Source organism: Anolis carolinensis, chromosome 4, assembly GCF_035594765.1.
Source record: "Anolis carolinensis isolate JA03-04 chromosome 4, rAnoCar3.1.pri, whole genome shotgun sequence".
Classification (NCBI taxonomy): Eukaryota; Metazoa; Chordata; class Lepidosauria; order Squamata; family Dactyloidae; genus Anolis; species Anolis carolinensis.
The window spans coordinates 67,312,009-67,337,211 of NC_085844.1; the positions used below are offsets into that span (position 1 = coordinate 67,312,009).

Consider the following 25,203-nt stretch of genomic DNA (forward strand, 5'->3'; position numbering starts at 1 on the left):
GGACGGTGGCAGAGAGGCCAAGAGAGAGTTGCTAAGGGAGGGAGCTGAAGCCTGCGGGGCTTGGCAAATGGGTATAATTTGTTCTGTGACCAAGCTCCGGAATAAATTAGACACATTTCATTAGGGATGTTTGCTTTGACATATGACCAGATTGAGTTATGAGCTTGGTCACAAAAGTAATTAAACTCATATGTAAAGGTATCACTGTGTGTGTGTGTGTTCATTCACTCAGTCGTCTCCGACTCTTCGTGACCTCATGGACCCCTCCATGTCAGAGCTCCCTGTCAGCCATCGCCACCCCCAGTTCCTTCAAGGTCAAGCCAATCACTTCAAGGATACCATCCATCCACCTTGCCCTTGGTCAGCCTCTCTTCCTTTTTCCTTCCATTGCCCCCAGCATCATGATCTTTTCCAAGCTTTCCTGTCTTCTCATGATGTGGCCAAAATATTTCATCTTTGCTTCTAATATCCTTCCCTCCAGTGAACAGCCGGGCATTATTTCCTGGAGTATGTACTGGTTGGATTTATGGACCGGTTGGATCTTCTTGCAGTCCAAGGCACTCTCAGGATTTTCCTCCAGCACCAAAGTTCAAAAGCTCAGCCTTCCTTATGGTCCAGCTCTCACATCCATAGGTTACTATGGGGAATACCATTGCTTTAACTATGCAAACCTTCATTGCCAGTGTCTCATGTGGACAAAGGTATCACTGTAATTAATATTTATGAGAGGAATTTTGTGTTTTCAGTGTCTCAGTTGGATTCTTCATTATTATATTTCCCAGAGACATTTTCAGGAAAAATTGTATATATACCTGGAAAACCTTTGCCTCCTTCCTGCTTCTGAAACTGGGCTGGAAATAAAGGTAATGGTCTGGTCACAGTGACAGTATTTCTCACCCATTTCTAGGTGACAACAAACACAAATTACTTAGCTTCTTTGAAACCTTTAAAAAAAAACACACAAAACAACCAGCAAGGTGAAGATCTATTAAACGATAACATTATCTTAGGGAGGTGTACAGGCTCAGTAATGAATTAGCAGAATGGCATAAATAATAACCCGCCTTGGCAAGGCCTATGAGAATCAGTTAGAAAATATATGACTGCTGAATATATCTGTGCCAAATGCAATGAACCAGTTGATAGGAACTTTCATTTAGCACAAAAATATTGCAACTATCCCTTAGACAGCATAAGTGTGCTATTTTCAATCTTTTGTGATTTGTACTAGAAACCTTTACGTAGGGCACCTCAACATAGAGTTGGACAGAAAGACTATTCATAGTTATTCATTTCCTGGCTTCAAAATGGTTTTCCCAATAGTAGGGAAGCCAAGTCAGAAAAACATATAAAATTTCAACAGTATTTACAATCTCAAAATTGTGGAGAACATATATTGTTATGTTAAACCCCCACATTTACCCCCCCCACACACACACAGAAACAGTGCAAGATTGATGTTGTTATGCACAAGCAAATTATATAGCAATTTTCTTTGTAATGTTTCTTTTTTTCAATATGCTTTTGTGCAAGATCATTTTTGGTGCAAAAAAAAAGTCTTACACAAAAAATAGCCACATTGGAGTTTTGTACAAGATTTGTATTTATGTGCCATATTTTTTCTGAAAGTGCTTGATATCTCATGTGGACAAAGAAAATATAACTACCATATTGATTTCTGGTGCATGAGTATGAGGCAAGAACTGTGCAGAAATATGTGTTTTCTCCATATCAGGAAGACAATAGTAGAAATTACTCATCCTCACTTGCAGGGAAAAGGTACCATAATTGAATATTTGGATCCCTGTCTCCACATGTAACAGCTATGTTGTTATTTTAAGACAACTCATACATCAACATCATAATAATACACTTTCCTAGCCATGTGAATGTTAATGCAACACAATGCCAATGCAGTACACAGTACAGAACAGCATCTCTAGTGCCATTAAGATTGCTTGCAAAGCCCAGATTGTGATGATGATTATGATGATTATGATGATGACGACGATGATAACAATACTTTATTTGTAGACCACCCTATCTCCCCGGAGAGACTCGGGATAGTTTCCAACATTAATGGCAAACATTCAATGCCAGCAAAGAAACATATGAACAAATAACATTGAAACAAAATAAATAAAAAATAATTAAAAACAACAAGAGTTACTAGAACTTAATACCAAATAGCAATTATCCAAAAAAATAAAACTAGACCACCCTAACAAACATAATCACACATTATAAATTTAAACAGGATAAAATTTAAACAGCTAATACCTTGATTAAAATAAAATGATTGCAGATATTATACAATGTGATGCATTACATTATCATAACTAATTATAATATGTATTGTTGAGATTCATAGCAATATGGATGTTGTGCAAGAAAGATGATATGGACAGAAAACCCCATTCCTTTGAGAAGTCAGAGCTGTTCCTTTCAGCTGTCCAAGGAATGTGTGCCACCATTAATCTTGTATGTCGGTTGGAATAGCTTCAATGGGTAGTGGGAAATCTGCAAGATGCTTGGAGTAGACATAGTAATAGCAACAGAATAACCTCCTCCTAAGTGACCCAAAATAAGCAAAAAGGACCACAACTATGCTGTAACAAGTTGGCTCTTTGTGAGAAGTATTGAATCTCACTAATTGAGGGTATTACCGTATTTTTCGCTTTATAAGACACACTTTTTTCCCCCCAAAATAGAGGGAAAAGTCAGTGCGTCTTATAAACGCAATCTGTGTCCAGGAAGGGAGAATGGGGAGATCTGTGCTGTCCGCGTGTGCGGACGGCACAGATCGCCCCATTCTCCCTTCCTGGCGATCTGCGTCTTATCATCAGGTGCGTCTTATAAAGCAAAAAATACGGTAATTGTGTCTTTAGATTGGCACAATAGATACTAATGTAATGCATCACACTGTATAATTGCTGTTGTTATTACCAAAGCCAAGTACTAGTCATATGTAGTCATAACTACATTCTTGGTTTTACTGGTTCATTCACTGTAGTCAGTGGAGAGAAACAGATTGTTTTCATGAAAGATCCAGTGTGTAAGCCAGAAAAACTGCAAGGAAGGTAAGTAGGTAGGGATGGTGAGGGCTTGCCAACAACAACAACAACACCCCACCTCTCTCCTTGTGGGGACTCAAGGGAAACAGCTAATAAAATCCCTTCTCTAACCTACTCCATACTTTAGGTTTCAAAAACAAAAAAGTTAAAAAATGAAATCCTAGAAGTATTGTTTTTAGAGGAATAAAATAAAACAAAAACACTCAAAATGCCCTTCCAAATAGCCTCTCCCCAAACGCATGCCCACCCACACCTCCCTAGTAGAATTTGAAAAATAAAAGTTCCAATAAGGAAGATAAATGCATAATTTTGTATATTCAGCCTTTGGTTTGATTATGAGAGCTGAAGGAATCAGGAGTTTTAATTAACAGTGTCACGTTTATTTTTAGTCTTAAAGAGGAGAAAATTGAATATCTGTAAATTGACTGTAATTATATTTATTTCTCCAGGGATATTTGCTCAAAGCAAGATTTTGCCTGTGCAGCTTAATATAAGCTTGTTTTACACACTATAGTGCAGAGTGGAAATAATTGTTTCAAAGGGTGTCACTTCACCTGAGTGTTTTTTAAAGCAGGAATTCCTAAGGGGAATATTTAAGGGGCTTTAATTTTTTTTTGCAAATATTTTAAGTCACATCTTAATGTGACTTAATTCAGTTTTATCTACTATAATCCACTCTCTCCAATAGAAACTAAAGTTATAATCCAGACAATCTTTGTCTCATTAGTCTTGATTGGTTATCCCTGAATCAAAAGAGGATTGTTTCCAAAGTTTAGGGGCATCGTAACAACAAAGAATTTTATACTGATAGTTTGTCCTGGGCTGCATCTATCCTGTAGTATTAATGCAGTTTGGGATTTGTATTTTAGTGAGGCAACAGCAATCTTTGACAGAAAAGGCTAAATCCCTTGTAAAAGTACAGCACCCATGATACCATAGCATTGATCACTGGCAATTAAAGTAGTGTCAAACTGCATTGATTCTATTGTGTATTTATAACATTTGTTGCATTATATGAGCAAAGGAACTGAAATTCATGATGCTAACCAAGAGTTTTGATTATTATAAACACTTAAACGAGGATAAACTGCAGTTGGCCAATGGACTTAAGTGAATGTGTAAAAGCAACAATGCAATTATCAGATTCATCAGAAGTGTGTCTACACTCTAGAATTAATATAGTTTGATACTAGTTTGATATAATCTGCCTATACTTTTCGAATTTTGTACCTTACTAGCCAATAATGTAGTACTCAGTTCAGATGAATTTTGGCCCCTTCCCCAAAGCTTTCAACTTGGAGGTAAAAGTTGGGGCAAGTGGTATTTTTGGCCAGAGAGCTTACAAGCAAACTTCTTTCAGGACAGTGAATTTTAAGTGCTGGACTTTTACTATTATTTCCTTTCTAAATTTGACCACCAGGAAAAACTATTTGCAAAGTGCAACAATATTTTATAAGGGGGAAACAAAGCAGCATCAAGGATAATATTGAGAGACAGAGAAATTGTCACATACATATTTCTTTCATTTCAAAAAATTAATATGCTTGGCTCTGGTTTCCCTGTTTTTCTATGTCTGTGAAGGGTTATTTGTTTTCAATCTAGAAAAGAAGAATTAAAGAAGGGAAATTAAACTGCTGGGGTGCATTTATTCAGGGAGCCATTTGGCTTTTATAGAAAAGAGTTTCCACCCAATTTAACAAAATAATTTTCTTTACAGAACTGTAATTGCCAATTAAAATTGTGTTGGATAGACACTGGTACACATTTCCTGCATAAACAGAGCCAGGGAAATAAGCTTTGCTCAAATAATTTGAGTGCCCATGCATGGAGTTTTCAAGTGTCAGTTTGATGGTCTTCAAAGAAAATAATGAGGAAATGAGACAATACCTTTCAAATAATTGGCCTTGTGAATTTGGAGATACAGCAAGCAGGAAGTTAATCAAAACTTAAAACAAAATTACCGCACTGACACAGACTCATAGAGTGTAAACAACTAGCTGGATGACATTGATTTGATAAATTATTGCCGTCATCTGCTCAAAAAGTAAATTGAAGGCAAAATAGCCTTGTGTGTTATCTCTTCCTTTTTTGTCCGAAACTTTTTGACCAGTTTTTATCTGGTATTGATCAAAAAGAAAAACAAATATTTGCTTTCGAGATTTGGTGTAAAACCTAACTTAACCCAATCTTGATATTGGATTGAAACAGGTTCACTGTTCCCTCCAGAGCATCACACTGCAGCTTCTTTTTCTTTTAACCATATTAATGGGTTGGTAAAGGGCCTAAAATCAAATTAGCACTCTCTAATTCTCACTATCTGTGAGGCGTAATTACAGTTGAAAAGATGTAGCTTGCAAACATCATTTTCCTAAGTTTCATAGTATGAGTTTTGATCTACACTCATTTGTCTAGTATTTTAATCTGCTTCTTGTCCCCTGTTATTTAACATCCTTTGAAATCTGGAGGCCTAACTTCTAGTTATAGCCATATGTGGCAGTGTGACATTTATGCGTATTAATTATGGCCCAAAGTGACAAATGCCCTTTTGTACTATCGGTTGACTGCAGGGGACTTTAGTAACTCTTCTATGCACTTTGGAGAGCAGACATCTACTTCGTTGTTCATATATGTTTGCAATTATCATATTCCACCATCTACACTGGCTTTATCATCCCTGGCATTCTTTAAACAGTTAGGTGGTTACACACAATTGCTCCAGCAGTTACTTTTTAAAAAGAAATGAAACATATAGATCTTGAGATAATATGGTAGTTCAGATAGGGAGAAATGTGTCATTTAGAAATTATTCTCTATGGGCTTCCAAGTATCTTTATTTGGCCATATTCTCCTTGTCATTCCTTCTGTTCCATTCACAGTGGAATGAGCTGGGGGAAGCATTGGGTTAGATGCTATGAGAGTAGAGAACCCACTCCAGGTTTTAGTCTGAATTTTAAAGTCACTATTTAAGAGAATGGACCTTTATCCTTCACCTTAAACAACTCCTTCAAAGTTTGGACTGGAACATTATCTCTCCATTGATATCAGACACCACATTTCACTGGGCTGGGCATGTTTGGCATTGGAACAATGCACCTATAGTCCTCCCCTCCACTCAATATATTCTTGAACCTTATGGAAACTAATTTCTGCCAGGGACTTGCTATAAGGATGCCATGGTAATATGCTTGAAGTGTTTTATGCTACATAAAATAACAAATTTTGTATCACCTTTATTAGTGGCTTCTACAGACTATTTATTCATTCATTTTCAATATGCCTGTAGCATCTCCCAGCCCACAAGAATCACTCCATTTATAAAACACATTTAAATATTCCTGAAAGCATTGTAAGACAATCTTAGAAACCATGAAGCAAGCACGTGGCTGGCCACATTTATTATTTTTCTTTCGTATATGTTGCAGAAAGTTTAAATGTGGAGTTTGTTTCCAAAAGGTACCAAATCCCCCTTCAAATTGAAAAATGAGTTGTAAGTGGTGGCACATTGTCAAAATGTATCAAATCATTTTGGCATAGAAAAAATTGGGAAATTTTTAGAAATTTCCATGTTATAGCAAAGGAATGCTTATCCGTGGTATTTTTTTTTTCAATTCTGTAAAATTTGTTCAACTGAATTTGGTATTTTTGGAAACAAGTGCCACAATTGTTCTGTGAAGTATCCACAAAGTACAATTACTTTTTCACATTAATATCACTTCTGCTTCTACAAGATAAGGCGTCTACTCTATCATGTATGGTGAGGAGCACACATCAATTTTCACTGCACACAATGTATGAAGGAACATCTGGGTCTTTTATACCCACATTTTACTTGAATTTTGAGAGTGGCATGTTTCTTCATATCTGAAGTTAAAAGCTACATATTAACTCTTTTGAATTACATGAAAAACAGCCTGAGATCGCGGACATTCTAGCAGTCATTGCTTTCTCATACTGAATTGGGGGGGGGGGGGGGGGGGAGAGAGAGAGAGAGAGAAGAAAATCAACCATTCACTCAGAACTGTATTGTATTTTGTAGAAAAGGAAACCAACTCAGTCATGGTTAGGATATCATTGCTGACAACTTTTTTCAGAAAGTCATATTAGCAACTGCTCCACTGAGTTTGCTTTTGTACACTCATTTTGGTCGTGTAAACTGGAGTGTTTTATCATAGTGCCTCCTGTTATCTAATGTTCTATTTATGGAGTGAACAACTGAACATATCTAATTTAGCTTGCAAATAAGCTTAAATGAGTTATATGTAAACTGATCGACTTCCACAATCTTCTACATTATGATTATTTGAATCAAAGCAGTCATTTTTCATAGTAGAATCAGAACATGTTTCAGGTTGTAAATAATTTGTTTCCACTTAACCAAAAATATGTTAATTCTTAATTATAAAACTGTGATCTCATATTGAATTACCTTGATTAAGCTGATGTAAACAATGTAATTAAAAATCTTCCCAACAGTATCTAATTTAAAATTTAATATGCTGCTATTTGTTTTTTTCCTTGTAAACAAGTTGAAACAATTTTGAACAATAAACATTTAAACATGAAAGCCATTTTCTATTTACTGCTATGATCTCTGACTATTAACTGTATTAAAACACAACAGTTATTTTTTTCCTAGCTATAACAACAACAACAACAACAGCAACAATTTCTTTATTCTTATATCCCACCCCATCTTCCCGAAGGGACTTGGGGTGGCTTACATGGGAACCAAGCCCAGAATACATAATAAAATACAACAACATAAAATACATTTCAATTATGATGAATAAATACATAAAACATATATAATATCATAAAAGAATAACTCAACGAACTAATCACTACTAGCCAATAGCCGGGCACAATGGGTGTATTTGAAAATTGGAGGCAAGGCAATAAATTATACATCTACAATATGTTGCAAGGTCACTAACAAGATGGGCCAGTAATAAAGTGCAGTGGCTGGGTATAGGTGGAGGTAAAAGGACTCCGTCAAATTGTGCCGAATTACTCAAAAGCACAATGAAATAACCAGGTTTTCAGGTCTTTTTGGAATGTGGCCAAGGTGAAGGCTAATCCAATTTCTCAATTGTTTCCAAAATCGCACCTGAAATTAGCCATATTAGTATTACAGCCTAGGATTTTGATTCATATTAAATGCTGTCATATCCTCATAACCGGCCCTAATGTTTGGAGGGTTTTTTGGTCACAGGTTGATATATTAAATACTTAGTAATATTTAAACTGCATTTGCGACGCTCACAAAGCATCAAAACAATTTCTTCTTCACACATTGTCATTTGCTCTGAAACAAACATTTCTGTTTTTTCCCCCTTAGGATTGTAATCAGGAACGTAATTTGAAAAACAAAAGTTAATATTCAACGTCTACACAATAGTCTCAATATAAAGAAAGCCACAATGCATAATTGGGGGGGTGGGGGATTGAAGTAAATAGGTGCAATCATTATCTAATTTTCTAGTTTGTTTGTTACAATATCAATTTAACCTAAATCCAAACTAGACTTAAACACAGAGTTTCATTAACTTTTACACCATGTTCATGTGCAAAAGAGAATGGGGAAGAGGTTACTAGAGCAAATCAAGCCTGAACGCTTCTTAGACACCAAAATTGAGACAGTCTTCCTTTGGATATATTTTAAGAAGACACAGGTCACAAAATAGACAATAATGCTTCATAAATTAGAAGGCAGCAGGAAAAGAGGGACACCAAGTGGATAGACCCAATCAAGGAAGCCACATTTCTGAGTCTTCAAGATCTGAGCAGTGCTATTAGTGAAAGGGTGACCACAAGTTGAAGCCAACTTGATAGAGATTAAAAACAGATTAAGCATTGTGAGTGTAGCATGTTGTGAGATAAATATGGGGACACAGTATGAATATTCCCATATTACTCTACATGTACATTGAAGTCTTGACAAAACACAGCAGAAGGCAACGAAGGCTCTCTCCAGTGGTGGTACCTCCTGTTCAATATTCTTGACATGAAGGCTCAACTGTTTCTAGCTTTTCAGGTCCAGGCCTTTTATAATTTCCTGAAAGCTTCAGTACATTGTATTTGAGTATTTATTTATTTATTTACAGCACTTTCTCACCCGAGGGGACTCAAGGCGGCTTACAATAAATAGGCAAAAATTCAATACCTGCAACGTATTGTGCAACATATTGAATCTTTCAGGAAATTATGAGTAGGATATGTAACTTGCTTTCTTGTTCACTCACTAACTCAACACATGAGATGCGCAAGGTGATCATGTGAAAGACATGATGAGAATGATAACATGAGAAGATCAAAACCTTGGGAATTAAAACTATTGCACACTGTTTCTTGTAACAATTGTTTGGCTGCTGGGCAGTGAGTGAGTCTGGCAGTCCTGAGAGGAGCTGTTATAAAATGAAATTGGTGGAAAAACAAGAAGAAAAACAGTGGCTAACATGCTATCCTCTCTGTCCTTCAGAATGAGTAATTGCTGCATTTTGCAGGGCAGGGCGGACAGAAAAGAGAAAACATTATTTTCAAGGCACTGTCTCTCATGTACTTTTAGTTCTCCTTAACCTGTCTGCCACTTCAGAACTAATCTCTTCTCTCTTAGGCCCCATGCAAATTGATTCCCCAGTTCCCACAGTTCCTAAAACACTGTTCCACAATAACATTTACTGACCTTGGATTTCCTTCACTAGCCTGCTTCCCTTCACCCCCATAGCCCTTCTTGTTAGTGCTTACACCTGTCTTGTCAAATCTGGTGTTAAATAAGAAATTCTTTGTGGTGAGTTTGAAGCACAGTGTTTCTAAAGAACAGGAAAAAAATCTCTCAAAAATTAAACCTTTCATTTCTACAACTTTCCTGGGAAGAAATCTGAACATGATTTGGTATTTTTATTGCTCAGAGAAAGTAATGTTAGTGTGCTGTGCATTAATTTGAATGTAGAATCTATGTGGCTGATCCTCTTTCTTTGCGGACAAAAATACATGTTGTGTTAAATGCACAGCTTATTATTAAACAACACTGCAATTTCTTCAAATGGCAAAAGCAACAAAAAGGTGAGGTTCAAATTATTCTATCTATATCTTGTAAATGGAACATTTGCATTTCTATAGAATGTAAAATATAATAGAAGCAAACAAACAAATACTGAATGTGGATATTTAGTCATGCAGGAAGTGTAATTGCAGGATATATAAGTAAACTTGTCATCAATTGGACTATATGGCCCTTGTGGTCTCTTACAAAGCTATGATTCTCTGATTCTACTGAAACAATAAACTTGTCTATATCACATTATGCTTTAAAATGATGAACCCAATAAATTTAACCTATGCACATATGAAATCCATGTTCCATTAGTATTATTAAATTTAAATAGATTGACTTTTGATGTAACCTGACAGATAGAGTGATTTGCAGGCATATTCATCACCAAAAGAAAGAGGGAGTCTATTTGACTTTTCCACATTCTGTTTTACTGCAACCTGGATTTAGTGTGCAGCATTACCACATGAACTCATGCAAGTTATTCAACACTGTGAAGCTCTCAAGTATTTTTATTTTGGCGTAAAGGTTTAGTAAATGAAAACAAATTTCATTTCTTTGTTGTAGGAGTCAGGCATTTAAAAGTTATTTTTCACTTGGAATCCAAATCAGCCCTAGCTCCTCCTCTGAACTGTAATATTGGGCTACCTTGACAGGTTTCTGCAGACTATTCTGTATCAACAGAACTATTCCAACCTGCAATAAGAACATATCAGTAGACTCTATAGCAAGTTTGCTGTCTAGTATGTCTACTACAAGACCACATTGTGTGGTTATTAATTTTTTATTTCAGCCAAATAATCAATCCATTGTGGGGATTAGTAGTACTATGTAATAATGAAAAATCATTGCATGCAAAATGATATGCTTTGCTAATTTATATAGCTATGGCTACAACACAGATTACAATTTTTTACATTATGTTTTTTCAATTGGATGAGAATGAAAATTATATATGGAAACACTCAATATACAAGAAAGGAGACACCAGGGATTGCAGTAGCTATAGGACCATTGACTTATGCAAAATGATGCTCAGAATTCTATAACAAAGTTTTTACCATATATGGAATAGGAAATGCTAGATATCCAAGCAGGAGTTCAGATGAAAATAGTCATTATTTAGTGTTTCAAGAACTTTAAATTTGTAAAGGAAATAATGCTCTCAAAGAAGCTAGAGAATCTAGAATGGTAGTTCTCAACCTGTGGGTCCCCAGATGTTTTGGCTTTCAACTCCCAGAAATCCTAATAGCTGGTAAACTGGGATTTCTGGGAGTTGTAGGCCAAAACACCTGGGGACCTACAGGTTGAGAACCACTGATCTAGAAGATATTGGATGAGAAATCACCAGATATAAAATTATTCTGCTGGTTCTTTATTAAAAATAGAAAAAATAATTAAATGTACATTCTAATGATCTGCAATGCCAATCTAATCAGATTGTTCCCTATGTACAAAACAGAGAGGAAAATGTATTTTAATAGCTTTTTTAAAAAGGAGAATGGTTTATTGAAATCCCTTGTTGGTTTACTTAGTCATGTTTATTCATTGTGTTCTTAGTGGAATGTCTAAAAATTTGAATATAAAAGTGATACAATTAAAAGAGACTGAGTAACTCAAGGGATTAGTCATGGGATACTGAGAGTTTTGATAGATAGATAGATAGATAGATAGATAGACAGTCAGACAGACAGACAGACAGATAGAGAAGCATCCAATCCATATTTTGCATTGAATGAAGCTTCATTAGTTTTATGGCAGTTCAGTGCTGTATGATATTGATAACCCACAATCATGACATTCATCATTCACTACTGTTTTAACCCATTTGATGTCTCTAGTCTTGATGCCTACATCCATAACAAGATTCACATAAGTATTTTATATTTTGTCTGAAAGCTGGGTATCATGGAAATCTGGGTTTCCATTTATTTATTTAGATCACGAAGAAATATTATTTATTTATTTCATGTCAAAAGCATTGCATAAATAAATAAATAAATGATAAAATAAAGGGAGCACAAACAGCTAAATAATTTTTAACCAGAAACGGGCAACAATGACTGCATTGTCTGTAGCTTTGAAAGGTTCTTCTGCTGTGCATGAGGCAAGGCATTGTGGGCAAGCATATAGTTGCTGAGTTGTTTGTTCTGCTCCACAATCACACAAGGTGAAGGATTCTTCCATTTTGCCAGATTATCTTTGATCTACCACCTCCACTTCTGAGTCTGTTCAGGGACTTCCAAGTTGCCCATTCTTGGTTTGCTCCTGGAGGAGGACCCTCATGGGGGGCCATCCAGTTGGAATTGCCTGGTTTAGCTTCCCAGAGGGATACTGTTGCTGTTGCTGGGGGAACATTAAGAGGAGTGGTAGTTCTCATGAAGCGCTTACTAGATTTGATTCTACTGGGAGGAGGCTGATAATCATGCATTGGATGGCTTTCACAATGTTTGACCTTATTTCTCTCACAGCAGCAACTTCCCGTCGCGCATCAGGGGGCAATGCCAACTAGCTTGTAAAGTCTATCAGCAGGTGTAGGTTTAAGACATCCTGTGATTCAGTATCATATTCACCTGCTTTGCGTGGGCAGACTCATGCCAGACAGGGCAGGCATACTCAGCAGTTGAGTAAGACAAGATCAGGGCTGATGTTCTTATTAATTTTGGGTCTGCACCCCATGTTCTATCCTGCTTTCTACAGGATGTTATTGCATGCAGCAACTTTGTGCTTGGTGTTTGTACAGTATTTCCTAAATGTTAGTGTTCCATCTAAAGTAACACTGAGATATTTAGTGTGGAAACAGTGTTCAAGCTCCTGGCCTTCCCGGGTAACTTTCAGTTTTCTGTTAACTATTAAATTATGTATGATGAAGCCTTAGTTTGAAATAGTACATTCCAAATGCAGGTTTATAATTGAAAATGAGATACATGAATGTCTGTATATGTATCCATAGAGAGCCAGAATGATATAATTGAAGCATTAGACTAGAACTCTGGAGAGTAGGGTTTGAGTCCCCACATTAATGTGAGATCGTCTGTGTGATTTCTCAGAGGAAGACAGTAGACAACCTCTGAACAAAACTTGTTGAGAAGACACCTTTGTAGGATTGCTTTAGGATCCTCATAGGGTTGGAAATAACTTGAAGGCATACAACAGCAATAACAACATCAAATGGTTGCAACTGTACTGCATCTTGCTATTCTTTCTTGATGTCTTGAGGTCTTAGGCAATATCATCCTTGTATGATTATCAGATATAATATGGAAATTAATTGGAAGGGTATTACAAGTGAATTATTGGCATTTTAGAGCTTTCTCTTACAGACTATGAATTTATATACATCTAGAAATATTCCCTAAATAGCTGCTACCTACTTGCCCAAACATTCTCATTACTCTGAACCACAAAGCCCTTTCCTTTTCCCATCTCATTCTTTGTTGTCATTGTTGCTACTGTATTATGAACAGTAATGTTCCTTACTGTTCATGCTGTGACAATTGTCATAGTAGAAGTGGTGGGGTTGGCAGGAAGGGCAGCCAGTGACAATCAAACTAGTTGATACATTAGATGTGTCATTGCATATTTCTGTGAGTGCCTTTTTCTTTTTCTTTTCTTTAGAGCAAGATTTGTGAGGTATATTTCCATCCAGTTGGGATTGGGACCATAGTACAGCAGGATATATAAACCTATTTATAAACCTTCCCCTTACAGTAAATCAGATTAAAGTAATAGCCCTTAGGATTTTTCTTCAATCCAGAAGAATAGCTGCCATTAGCACTCCTTTCAAGTAGAAACAGCTGGCTAAAGAGTAATAGATAGGTGGTTTTTGTTTTTATTTTTGTCAAGAGTTGCATGCCACAATACTCATCCTAAAATTCCTTATGATATATATCTTTCAGCCCGTGGTAGTCATTGGTCTTTGCCCTTCAACCCAAATTATGTCAACAGTCACGGAAATTAAGTATTAATGCTAAAACCTTATTTCATGCAGGGATTTTAATTGCAGCAGCAAAGAAAAAGCATCAATATGAATTGCCTGTGGTAGCTCAGTTAAGTCAGGTATCACAAAATAAGCTACTTCTGGGCCAGAACATGATCTCTTGAAGAAATCAGAGGGCCCCAAAGGATCCCTTTCAGATTGTTATGGTTGCACTCATGGGATGAGAACCAACTCACATCTCCTTTCAAGCAAATTGGCTGTGATTGAGAAATGGGTGAATTTTTCACTTTGTTTTGCCATTTGAAGACTTCTAAGAGAACAAATAGAAATGGAGTGCCTGTACCCAGGGCTATAGCCAAGAGGGATTTAGGGGTTAACCCCTCCCTGGAAATTTTCAGGTTTAAAAAAACCTGATGATTCATTTATTCATGAATTTTAACTGGTTAACCAAATCCCCATGAGTGTCCACTGAAGTTAATATGTCTTGAGTGTCCACTGAAGTTTATCGATGGAGCCTGATTTCTAAATTATTTAGCATTACAGAACTATGTGATTCACTAAAAAAAAGTTTCAAACCCCTCCTCCCCCCCCATTTTTTTTTTCTGGCTATAGCCCTGTCAGTTGATGCCAGTGAGTACGGTAAAGATGAAAGACAAATAAAAATCATAATAAATGATTGCTACAGCATGAAGTAGATGAGGAAAAACATATCCAAATGGCAATCAAAGCATGCCAAAATAACTAGAAAATGCCATACTCTATATTGGAGGGGAGGCAGGTAGGGAGAGAGTAACAATGAGACCAACACAGTCCTAATTGTGATGTGTTTGGGGACAATAGACCATCATAGTCCTAATTGTGATGTGTCAAGGCACAGGTTTATTTTAATGTCAAACTGAGCAGTTAGATAAAGTTTACAAGAAAAAGCATTAAATATTGTCCTTATGAATTTTCAAACTCTTCCTACTTGTTGGACATCCTAGTTGTAGTTCATGGAACATCAGCTGATTAAAATTTTATTTTATAATTTTCAATTGTTGATATAATATTTGGTCACTTTTTGGCTATTTCTTTCTTACAGAAAACATAGGAAATATTACTTATAAGAAATCATCATTTCTCTGTTTGATCATTTATTCCTCCTATTCTCTTATCCTTGGTTTAGTGAGACATATTCTGTTCCCAAAATGTGTCTCACTAGTCTGATTCCTGAGACACTTTCACATTGCATAATTACAGCACTTTGATTCCATTTTAATGGCCTTGGTAACATCTCACAGAATGGTGGAAACTGCAGTTTTGATACTGCAGGGGCTTGGTACCTCAACAAACTACAAGCCCCTGGGTTGCAGTTAAAATGGAATCAGTGCTATAATTCTGTAATGTGAAAAGGCTCTTTGTCGTGAAAATTACTAAAGGCTGAATGCTCTTGTGACAGAATGAACCACTGTCAATATACCTGTGATCCCACCTTCTGTTTACTCATCTTGTACCACTGAAGGCTGACACAGTGCCAGAATTAAATGCTCTGAGATTTCTCAGAAATAATTTCAGCACAGTTCTTGTACATGTCAAAATGAATCAGTCTACAAATACCTCCTCCGCATTTATGGAGGCGGCAATGAGCTTTACAGCAATGAACCCCACAGTATTTGGTAATGTGATTTATTTTGAAGTCACAATTTCTGCTGAACTTTTATTTTGAATTTGAATATGAAAATAGTTTCAACAATATGAAATAATTTTCCAAGTGTGTGAAGGCAGATGTAATTGGTATCATGAACAATGATGACAGCATAGCATATTCAGTTTAAATCGGTGCATAATCCTTTTGTCTGCCCCAAGACTACAGCTGCTGTCTCTCTAGAAAACTGCATTTAACCCCTTTGTTGGTGTTCATATTCCTAAGTTTAGCTTTATGGAAAAAGTACATGCAGTAACATAGAATATCAGCTGTAGGTCTTGTAATGTTGAGTCAGAAACTGAAGTTGATACATTTACATTTCTTCTGTGTTTATGTTGTCTTCAGCATTTCAGTATGTTTAGGCTGGCATAATTAATTGACACATTGTTCAGGGCTCAACTACTCTCACTGCAATGGTCACTTCATTTTCTTTCATGTAGAAGCATCCAAATCCAATCTAAGTGAAGGATAACTTTCTGGATCTGTTCCTCCTACAATATCCTGGATCTGCTACTAGCCAATGGTTAGGCATCTTGTTCAGGTACATTAAGAAAATGCAATGTGATTTACTACAGTCACTACATCACCCTGTTTTATATCTGTACCTCAAAAGCTGTCGCTGTATCCTAAAATGTTACATTATTGAAAAGATACCCACATCTAAAGAAGTGTAATAAGTGAACTTTTAGCATTTACTTTATATGTTCTCTGACTTTGCAGATTTGCAGATACCATTTTGTCTTTGTATGAAAATGTGCTAATTTTAGAAAAATACAAAGATGTTACTAAATTCAAAGAACAGCTGTTCTGGAGAACAGATGAGGGTCTGGACTGGGACTGGGATTTAGTAGGTTTGATGTGTTTGTAGAATGCTTTCCCCAAACTCATTTATATATGGAAACCTTTTCTTTCCTTAAAGGTACTAAAAATAAGCATAAAATAAATGTATGTGTGTGTATGTTTAGGACAACTGTGTCTTGGTTTTTTTAAAATGTACTTCATGTGGCATCTATACCTCTCTTTTTTATCTTATTCTTGTGTGATAACTTGGGGCAAGTCTAGATGAGAAAAGTGGACTCTCCTCAAGCTGACTACTGGCTGTCCCCACAACATTTGATGACTTTCAATTAGTATCATGAGTTTTCTTGCATTATTCTGACTTTGCCTTGCTTATTGCAAAATTTGGGGATATTCTGGAGTATGCTGGAAACTCCAGGGATTCCTAGAACTGTGTGGAATGTAGACAGTTGGATCAGGTCTATTTTGGCCTGATCTACTGTCCCGATGGACACCATGCCACCACTTTTTCAGTGCACTGAATACCTCAGGAGAAGGGTATAGTTAGTATCGCCTGTTTTTCAAGCCAACTATGGAACTCCATCCAAGCTCCTGGCCATCATGGATACCTTCAACTGGTCTCCTTTTTCTTCCCAGTCACATGGATACTCTGTTCTGACATCAGTAGAGGCATCTGCAACAGCTTGGAGCTTGGTCAGTGCTCCGTGGCTGGCTGGGAGCAGCAGCGATAACCTGGAGGGTGAAATGACAATCCAGCTGGCAAGTGTGGTCAGCCTGTTTGGATGCTAATGTAGCACAACAGCAGATTTGGCTGGGTGTGTCTGAACGCTTCCAAGGCCAGTGTAGACTTGAAATATGAATTATTGATCCAAATTTGATCAGTGATTTCCATTTCTCTGTGGAACTAGAGTTAGAAAATCCCCAATCCCAGGTGCTTTAACTATCTCATGGCAATTGTTCTTTGAGGCAGGTTTTCCTCATGTATTTCAATCTTGATCCAGATTCTTCCCTGTTATGGTGCTGGGCTTAGCACAGCGGGCTAAACCACCGCTGGTTGGGGTGAATGCCCACCGTCAGCCCCAGCTCCCTGCTCATCTAGCAGATCGAAAAAAGAAATGTGAGGAGGTACCAGTTTAAAGCGGGGAGGTAATAAAAGGTGCCCATAAAGACATGCCGGCAATTCAATTGGGAGGACAAAATGACAAAGCTCCTCAGCCTGGAAGCTGGAGTGACAGCACCACCTCCCCCCCAGTGGCTGGAGTCGAGCACAGCCTCCCGATGCTGGAAATTGAAAAGATAGGGAAAAGCTTTTAACTTCCATTTATGTATTATCTGTCCTTGTTAATTGTATAATGGCACTGAATGTTTGCCATATACTGTATGTGTTCTGTAATCTACCCTGAGCCCCCTCAATACATTTCTATTACGGACCTCTTCACACATGCTGGTGGAATCGTCATGGATCATGGTGATTCCAATGGTGCCTGTCTGGGGATGTGGGGAATCTGTTCCCCCATGCCCCTATCACCCATCTTACTCATGTCATGAAAAATTACACTTTAGAGGCTAATATTTGGAAACTTGCATGTGGTAGAAAAATAATTATTCAAATTAGGAGTTGAATGTTTTTAGTTTACCCAGCTAAATTATTAATAGAAACATCATGTTTCTGAATATCAGTTCCCCATGAGGTTTTCTGTGAACAGGGAAAGCAGCCAGGTGGAATTTACATTAATAAAACTGGTTGTTGGGAAGGAAAACTTAAATGTAAACAAGCTTAAATGGACTCACAGAAGTAAGAATTTAAATGGAAAGAATAAGAAGCAAGAGGCATTAATTCATAGTGGATTTGTATGAGCTATGGAGGAATGAAATTAAATGGCACACTTCCAAAGACACATAGTGGTGGGAAAGCATTTGGTAATCTGTTCCCTTATCTCTCTGAACTCATAAAGCTAGTTCAGATATTTGAACTGGATTCTCTTTCTCCCCTCATTAGAATTCAGTGGAGAAATGGGCATCCGAAATTTGAAGTTGTAATTACAAGATGATTTATGTAGATGCATTGCTACATGTAAATCCACATGGAAGAATTGTGGTGGAAATGTGTTTGCACGGTGATGGGGTGTATGTGTGTGCAGCGCTGTTGGTGTGGGTGTGGCAGTGACGGGTACAAGCATGGGCAACAGTCTGAGAAAAAATGAACCAGCCTTCCACTTGAAGACTTTTCAGATGCCTGGCCGATAATGATGATGTCTATGGATGTCTTGGATTGAATGGCAGTGTTGTCTTACTGAAAGTACACAAAATGTTCCACCAGATTCACAACTGGATGTTCATATGGATCTCATGCACATAGATAGGCATCTGCATAAGCACATTTTCAATTCCACTTCTGCAATATTGAACTGAATGCTGATGTTCTATATCAGACAAATGTGTCCAAGTGTTTCCATTAGCAAATTTATACCTATGTATTAAATTTATATAAAGATACACATTGCACATGATTCACAATGAGGTGAGTGAGATGCTAACAGGACTGTGGGTCCCTACCACACACCCTCAAGCCTTGCTCGGGAGGTTTGTAGATAAATGCACAACACAAATAATAATACCACTTTTTAATCCCTTTGACTTCTTAACAATTCTGTATGGTACAATATGTGGCATATGCCAATTCTGTATGGCACAGGCAGAACTAGACTACAGCAGGCCTTGGACTTACTGTTGAGCCAGGGGCGGTTCAACCATTAGGCGAAGTAAGCGGTTGCTGAAGGCACCATCCTCTAGGGGGCGCCTAGGAGGTGCCATTGAGACACCTCCGCCCAGGCATGGCCTTCCTGCCTCCGCAGCCTTCGTGCCTCTGCGGCCGCGGCCTTCGCCCTCAAGGCCAGGTCTCCAGGCTGCCTGGCCATGTTCCAGAAGCTTTCTCTCCTGACGGTAAACCCACACCTATGGCAGGCATCCTCAGAGGTTGTGAGGTCTGTTGGAAGCTAGGTATGGCCTTGCAGGTTCAAAGCCTGGCTGCTTCCTCCCTGGGGGCATCTTTGGTTGGGAGGTGTTAGCTGGCCCTGATTGTTTCTTGTCTGGATTTCCCCTGTTTTCAGAGTGTTGTCCTTTATTTACTGTCCTGATTTTAGAGTTTTTTTAAATACCGGGGGCCAGATTCCCTTTCGGTGGCCTTTTAATTCCTATGGATTCCTAAGGACCCTCAGGACTCTTCCACACAGCGATATAACCCAGAATATCAAGGTAGAATAACCCACAGTATCTGCTTTGACCTGGGTTATCTGAGTTCACACTGCCCTATATCCCAGTTCAATGTTTGGTGCTAAATTCACAAATATAGTAATTACTACATAACATTACCGTGTATTGAACTGCTTTTTCTGCTGATTTACTGTAAAACATGATGTTTTGGTGCTTAATTTGTAAAATCATAATGTAATTTGATGTTTAATAGGCTTCTCCTTAATCCCTCCTTTTTATCCAACATTTCCGCTATACTCCTGTCTCTGTTGGTATGCATCTATCTGGGAATGAAATCTACATACTCTTTAGTAGCCATGCACAGGTGTCTTCAATCCTATGGAATCATGGCAACTGCACTTCGATGCTGCACCAGCACCTTTTTTGGGGCAGAGAAGGCTACAGACTTTGCAAGACTGCGACTCCCATGAATCCATACCATTGAGCCATGCAGTTACAAGTGGGGCCAAACTGTATTACTTCTACAGTGTAGCTCCAGCCTTGCTCACGCAATGAACCCTCCGGTTAGCCGTGCACCTTGCTGCACTTTGCCAGGACACTGAATTAAGTGAAAAGTTCCAATTTGCCAAAACCACTTCCTTTCCAACCAGGAAAAAAGGTTCTCTCTCTGCTGGTATGTTTGCATACTTACTTTCCACAACTCATGACTCTGCCTTTCAAGTGCCTACTACTGAGCTTCAGCTTCTCCTTCATTGGATACTCCCCTGCCCACCCTGCAGAGTCTGCCTCGCCCTGAAGGAGCAGAAGACTTGCACACAGCCCTTCTCTGGCCCTTTGCCAGGAGACACAGCTGAATTCCCCTCCCTTTCAGCAAGACTCCAGAGAACACACCCTCAGACACAATCACAGGCAGCCTACCCACACCTGTGAGATGAGCTTCTGAAACACTGTTGCATCTGCGATTGTCAGAACACTGTAGTTAAAAGCAGCCAGCAATAGCTTTTTTGAGCAAGTAGAAGAAAACATCCAAGCCACCTTTAGGACAACCTGACTCTTTGTTATATTCTTACTGACTCTTCTCTGATTGAGGGTTGTTGTGTGTTTCCCAGCCTGCAAGACCAGAATCCAGAAGTATTCTCTCCTGACGTTTCACCCACATCTATCCAAGGCATCCTCAGAGGTTGTGAGGTATCCTGGAAAAAACTAAGCAAGGAAGGTTTATATTAAACATCTCTGGAAGTTCCAGAGTGGGAGAAAGAATTCTTGTCTGTTGGAGGCAGGTGTGAATGTTGTTAATCACCTTGATTAGCATTAATGGCCTTGCAAACTTCATGTCCTGGCTTCTTCCTGCCTGGGGGAATGCTTTGTTTGGAGGCGTACACTGCCCCTGATTGACTCATGTCTGGAATTCCTGTTTTCAGAGTGTTGTTCCTTATTTACTGTTCTGATTTTTGAGGGTTTTTTAAAATTTTGGTAGCCAGATGGTGTTCATTTTCATGGTTTCCTCCTTTCTGTTGAAATTGTCCACATGCTTGTGGATTTCAGTGGCTCCTCTGTGTAGTCTGACATGGTGGTTAAGAGTGGTCCAGCATTTCTGTCTTCTCAAATAATATACTGTGTCCAGGTTGGTTCATCAGGTGCTCTTCTATGGCTGACTTCTCTGTCTGAATCAGTCTGCAGTGCCTTTTGTGTGCTGTAACAGGAAAGGGAAGGTGGCATCTCTGGCCCTCCAGGTGTTTTGGACTTTAACTCCCACAATTCCTAACAGCCTACTGGCTGTTGGGAATTGTGGGAGTTAAAGTCCAAAACACCTGGAGGGCCAGAGTTTGCCCAGGCCTCTACTCTGTATATATAATGCAGCCCAACTGCATTATATTTAACTGCCATGGCTCAATGCTTTGTGTTCCTGGGAGTTGTAGTTTTACAAGGTCCTTTAGCCTTCTCTAGACTGGTGCCTCACCAAACTATGGATCCCATGATTCCATAGCCTAGAACATGAAACCTATCCACACCTTTATTTTATTACAGAGTCAAGGATGGAGAGAACTTGGGGCCCTTCAGATGTTTCCTGAACTGTGCATCCATCATCCATCATCACTGTCTATTTTGGATGATGGGAGTTGCAGTCCAATATACACCCCAATATACACTTTACCTTACGTTGTTGTGAATCATGCCATCATCGCCTTCACAAAATGATCCCTAGTCTGTGGATGCATCTGTACTGTAGGATTAATAGTTTGATACCACTTTAATGACTCAATGCTATGGAATCATGGAGCTGTAGCTTTGCAAGATCTCGTCTTCTCTGCCAAAGAATGCTGACGTCTCATCAAACTACAACTCCCAAGATTCAATTGAGCATTGGGCCATGGCAGTTAAAGTGGTGTCAGACCGGGATCGCTGGGTTGCTGTAATTTTTTCGGGAAGTATGGCCCATGGCCTGCCTCCGTGGCCGTGATCTACCTCCACAGCCTGGCCTGGCCTTCGTCCTCGAGGCCAGGTCTCCGGGCTGCCTGGCCTTGTTCCAGAAGCTTTCTCTTCTGACCTCAGAGGTTGTGAGGTCTGTTGGAAGCTAGGTAAGTGGGGTTTATATATCTGTGGAAAGTCCAGGGTGGGAGAAAGAGCTCTTCTCTGTTTGAGGCTAGTGTGAATGTTGCAATTGGCCAGTTTGATTAGCATTTAATGGCCTTGCAGGTTCAAAGCCTGGCTGCTTCCTCCCTGGGGGCATCCTTGGTTTGGATGTGTTAGCTGGCCCTGATTTTTTCCTGTCTGGATTTCTCCTGTTTTCATAGTGTTGGCCTTTATTTACTGTCCTGATTTTAGAGGGTTTTTTTAATACCAGGGGCCAGATTCCCTTTCGGTGGCCTTTTGATTCCTATGGATTCCTAAGGACCCTCAGGACTCTTCCGCACAGCCATATAACCCAGAATATCAAAGCAAAATATCCACAATATTTGCCTTGATCTGGGCTATCTGAGTACACACTTCTATATAATCCAGTTCAAAGCAGATAATGTGGATTATCTGCCTTGATATTCTGGGTTATATGGCTGTGTGGACCCTCAGTGCTCTTCCACACAGCCATATCAAGGCAGAATCACCCACAATATCTTCTTTGAACTGGGTTATCTGAGTCCACACTGCCCTATATCCCAGTTCAATATTTGGTGCTAAATTCGCAAATATAGTAATTCCTACATAACATTGCCATGTATTGAACTGTTGATTGATCTATATATATAAAAATGGTCTATCTGTTTTTATCTTAATCTAAACAAAGAAACTACAACACCTAGAACCATGAAACTTAACAACACAACACAACACCCTTGCGGCTGGGTTTAGACAACTAAGCCACAATTCACATCAACATCTGTGGCCAACACAAAACCAAAAACCCACAAAAACCATGTGCGCTTGCGCGGAACAAACCCAGCATGCGAAACTCAGCCATCCCACCCGCCTCCTCCACGCTCCCTTGCGCCCTCGTTCGCCAGCTACCGTGACCACTGCCATCTTGGCCACCAGCCCCGGCACACCGCCGCTCGCCATCTCACAACTTCCCCGCACACTCCTAAGTGACAGGGAAAGATAATGGCAAAATCGGCGGTTTTCACTATCCTACAGATCCGGCAAACGGGCGTGAGCGAGGGGTACCTTCCTTGCCTGCGAAGCTACCGACAAGAAGGGAAGGAGGAGGACAAAAGTGGCAGTTTCTTCTCTCCTTCTCTTCACACAAACGGCCAAGAGCTAGGTGGGTTTCCCATCTGAGGAGGTATCAGGAAGGAGGGAAGGAGGACGGTGAAACCATTGCTTTTTTCCCTCCTTGACTTAGGACACCTATCGACCCTGGAGGGGGGTGGGGGCAAGGAGGAAAGACGGCCTAATGGCAGCAGCGGAGCTCGCCCCCAAAGGGGAATGCCAGAGATTTTAAAATGCCGCGCCGCCACCGCCAGAACACCCACCCGCTTCCTTTCCCACTCAAGTTCTTCCTACCATAAAAGGACACAATTCAAACAGTCCAGACAGATGGCCATCCAACCGCTGTACTATCATGAAATCCGAGGGTTCTCTAAGAAGTTTTTTACACATTTAATCTTCTTGAACATTTATTTCATAAATTCCCAGATTAGATTGTCAAATGTTTGTTTCTGCATCTAAGAAGAATAGAGTGCCTTGTTTTTCATTTTGCTTATGGAAGTATTCTATCAAATTGAGTATCACTCCTGTATTTTCTCTAATTTGCCTTCCAGGTAAGAATAATAATAATAATAATAATAATAATAATAATAATAATAATAATAATAAAAACTTTATTTATACCCCGCCACCATCTCCCCAATGGGGACTCGGGGCGGCTTACATGGGGCCATGCCCAAGACAATACAATAAACCATAACATAATACAATTAAATAATACATTACATAAAATAAACAGTACAACATAAGATCAAAACAGCAATATAACATGAGCGGGCCGCATGAATACTACATTTAAAAACTAGATTAAAAATTAAAACTCTGGGTGAGAAAGGGATCAGAATAAAAGAAGAAGACTGTTTCATCTTCATATATCCATCCCGTTAGCATATTCTTTAGTCTGTTTGCCAGTATTTTAGCTAATAATTTATAATTTGTGTTCAGCAATGAAATAGGTATGTAATTTTGGACTTGTAGGGGGTCCTGATCTTCTTTCGAGATCAATGCAATGTTTGGTACTTGTTACATCTCTGTTATCTACTTCTTCTTTTTAGTATTTCATTCAAAACTTTGTGGAGGGGCAGAGCAATTTCATCTGCAAGTGCTTTATAATAGATTGCAGTGAAGCCATCTGGTTCTGGTGCCTTATCTAATTTCAAACTCTTGATCACTATTGTCACTTTGTGCATTGTTATTGGGTTTCCCTCCTCAGAGATGGTTGAGAGGTTTTGCTTTTGAAGATGTCCTTATATGTGTTCTTGTGATAATTCTCTTTTTAATAAAGTTTTTTATAGTATTTTTGGAATGTTTATTTTATTTTTCCCCCCTTTATTTCTTATTCATTTATTTTAACATATATATTTTTTTCTTTTGCATGTCTCTTTTTAATTCATTTGCCAGCCATTTCCCTGGCTTGTTTGCATGTTCAAACCATTTTTGCTTTGCAAATTTTAGGGTCTTTTCCATTTGATGCACCATTAACATTGAGGCTTGTTGGGAAGTTGTTTCAGCTCTTGTTGAAGTTTTGCATTTGTTAAATCTTTTATTAATTGTCTTTCCTTTTCTTTAATCTCCTTCTGTAATTCATTCATTTTTGCTGTCTTTTCTTTCTATGTATTGAATTTAGCTAAGTAAATTTTCCTTTCATGTAAGCTTTACTTGTGTTCCATAAAATTCTCAGATATGTTTCTTGGTGAGTTTTTATTTGAAAGAATTCTTTAATCTCTAACATATATCAAGA

The 25,203-nt window shown here is 38.5% G+C and overlaps 1 protein-coding gene across 2 annotated transcripts in view; it reads left to right on the plus strand.

Annotated features, from left to right (window-relative positions):
- dok6 (docking protein 6) overlaps positions 1-25,203 on the plus strand; it is a 274,202-nt gene that overhangs the window by 63,051 nt on the left and 185,948 nt on the right. Inside the window, exon 1 of one of the 2 annotated variants that reach the window (XM_062980575.1) lies at positions 16,255-16,290. The exons of the other annotated variant lie outside the window; for it this stretch is intronic. Coding sequence (XP_062836645.1) covers positions 16,270-16,290 — 21 coding nt within the window. The 5' untranslated portion in view covers positions 16,255-16,269. Of the gene's footprint in view, positions 1-16,254; positions 16,291-25,203 lie in introns of those variants that run through there. 2 annotated transcript variants of the gene reach the window in all.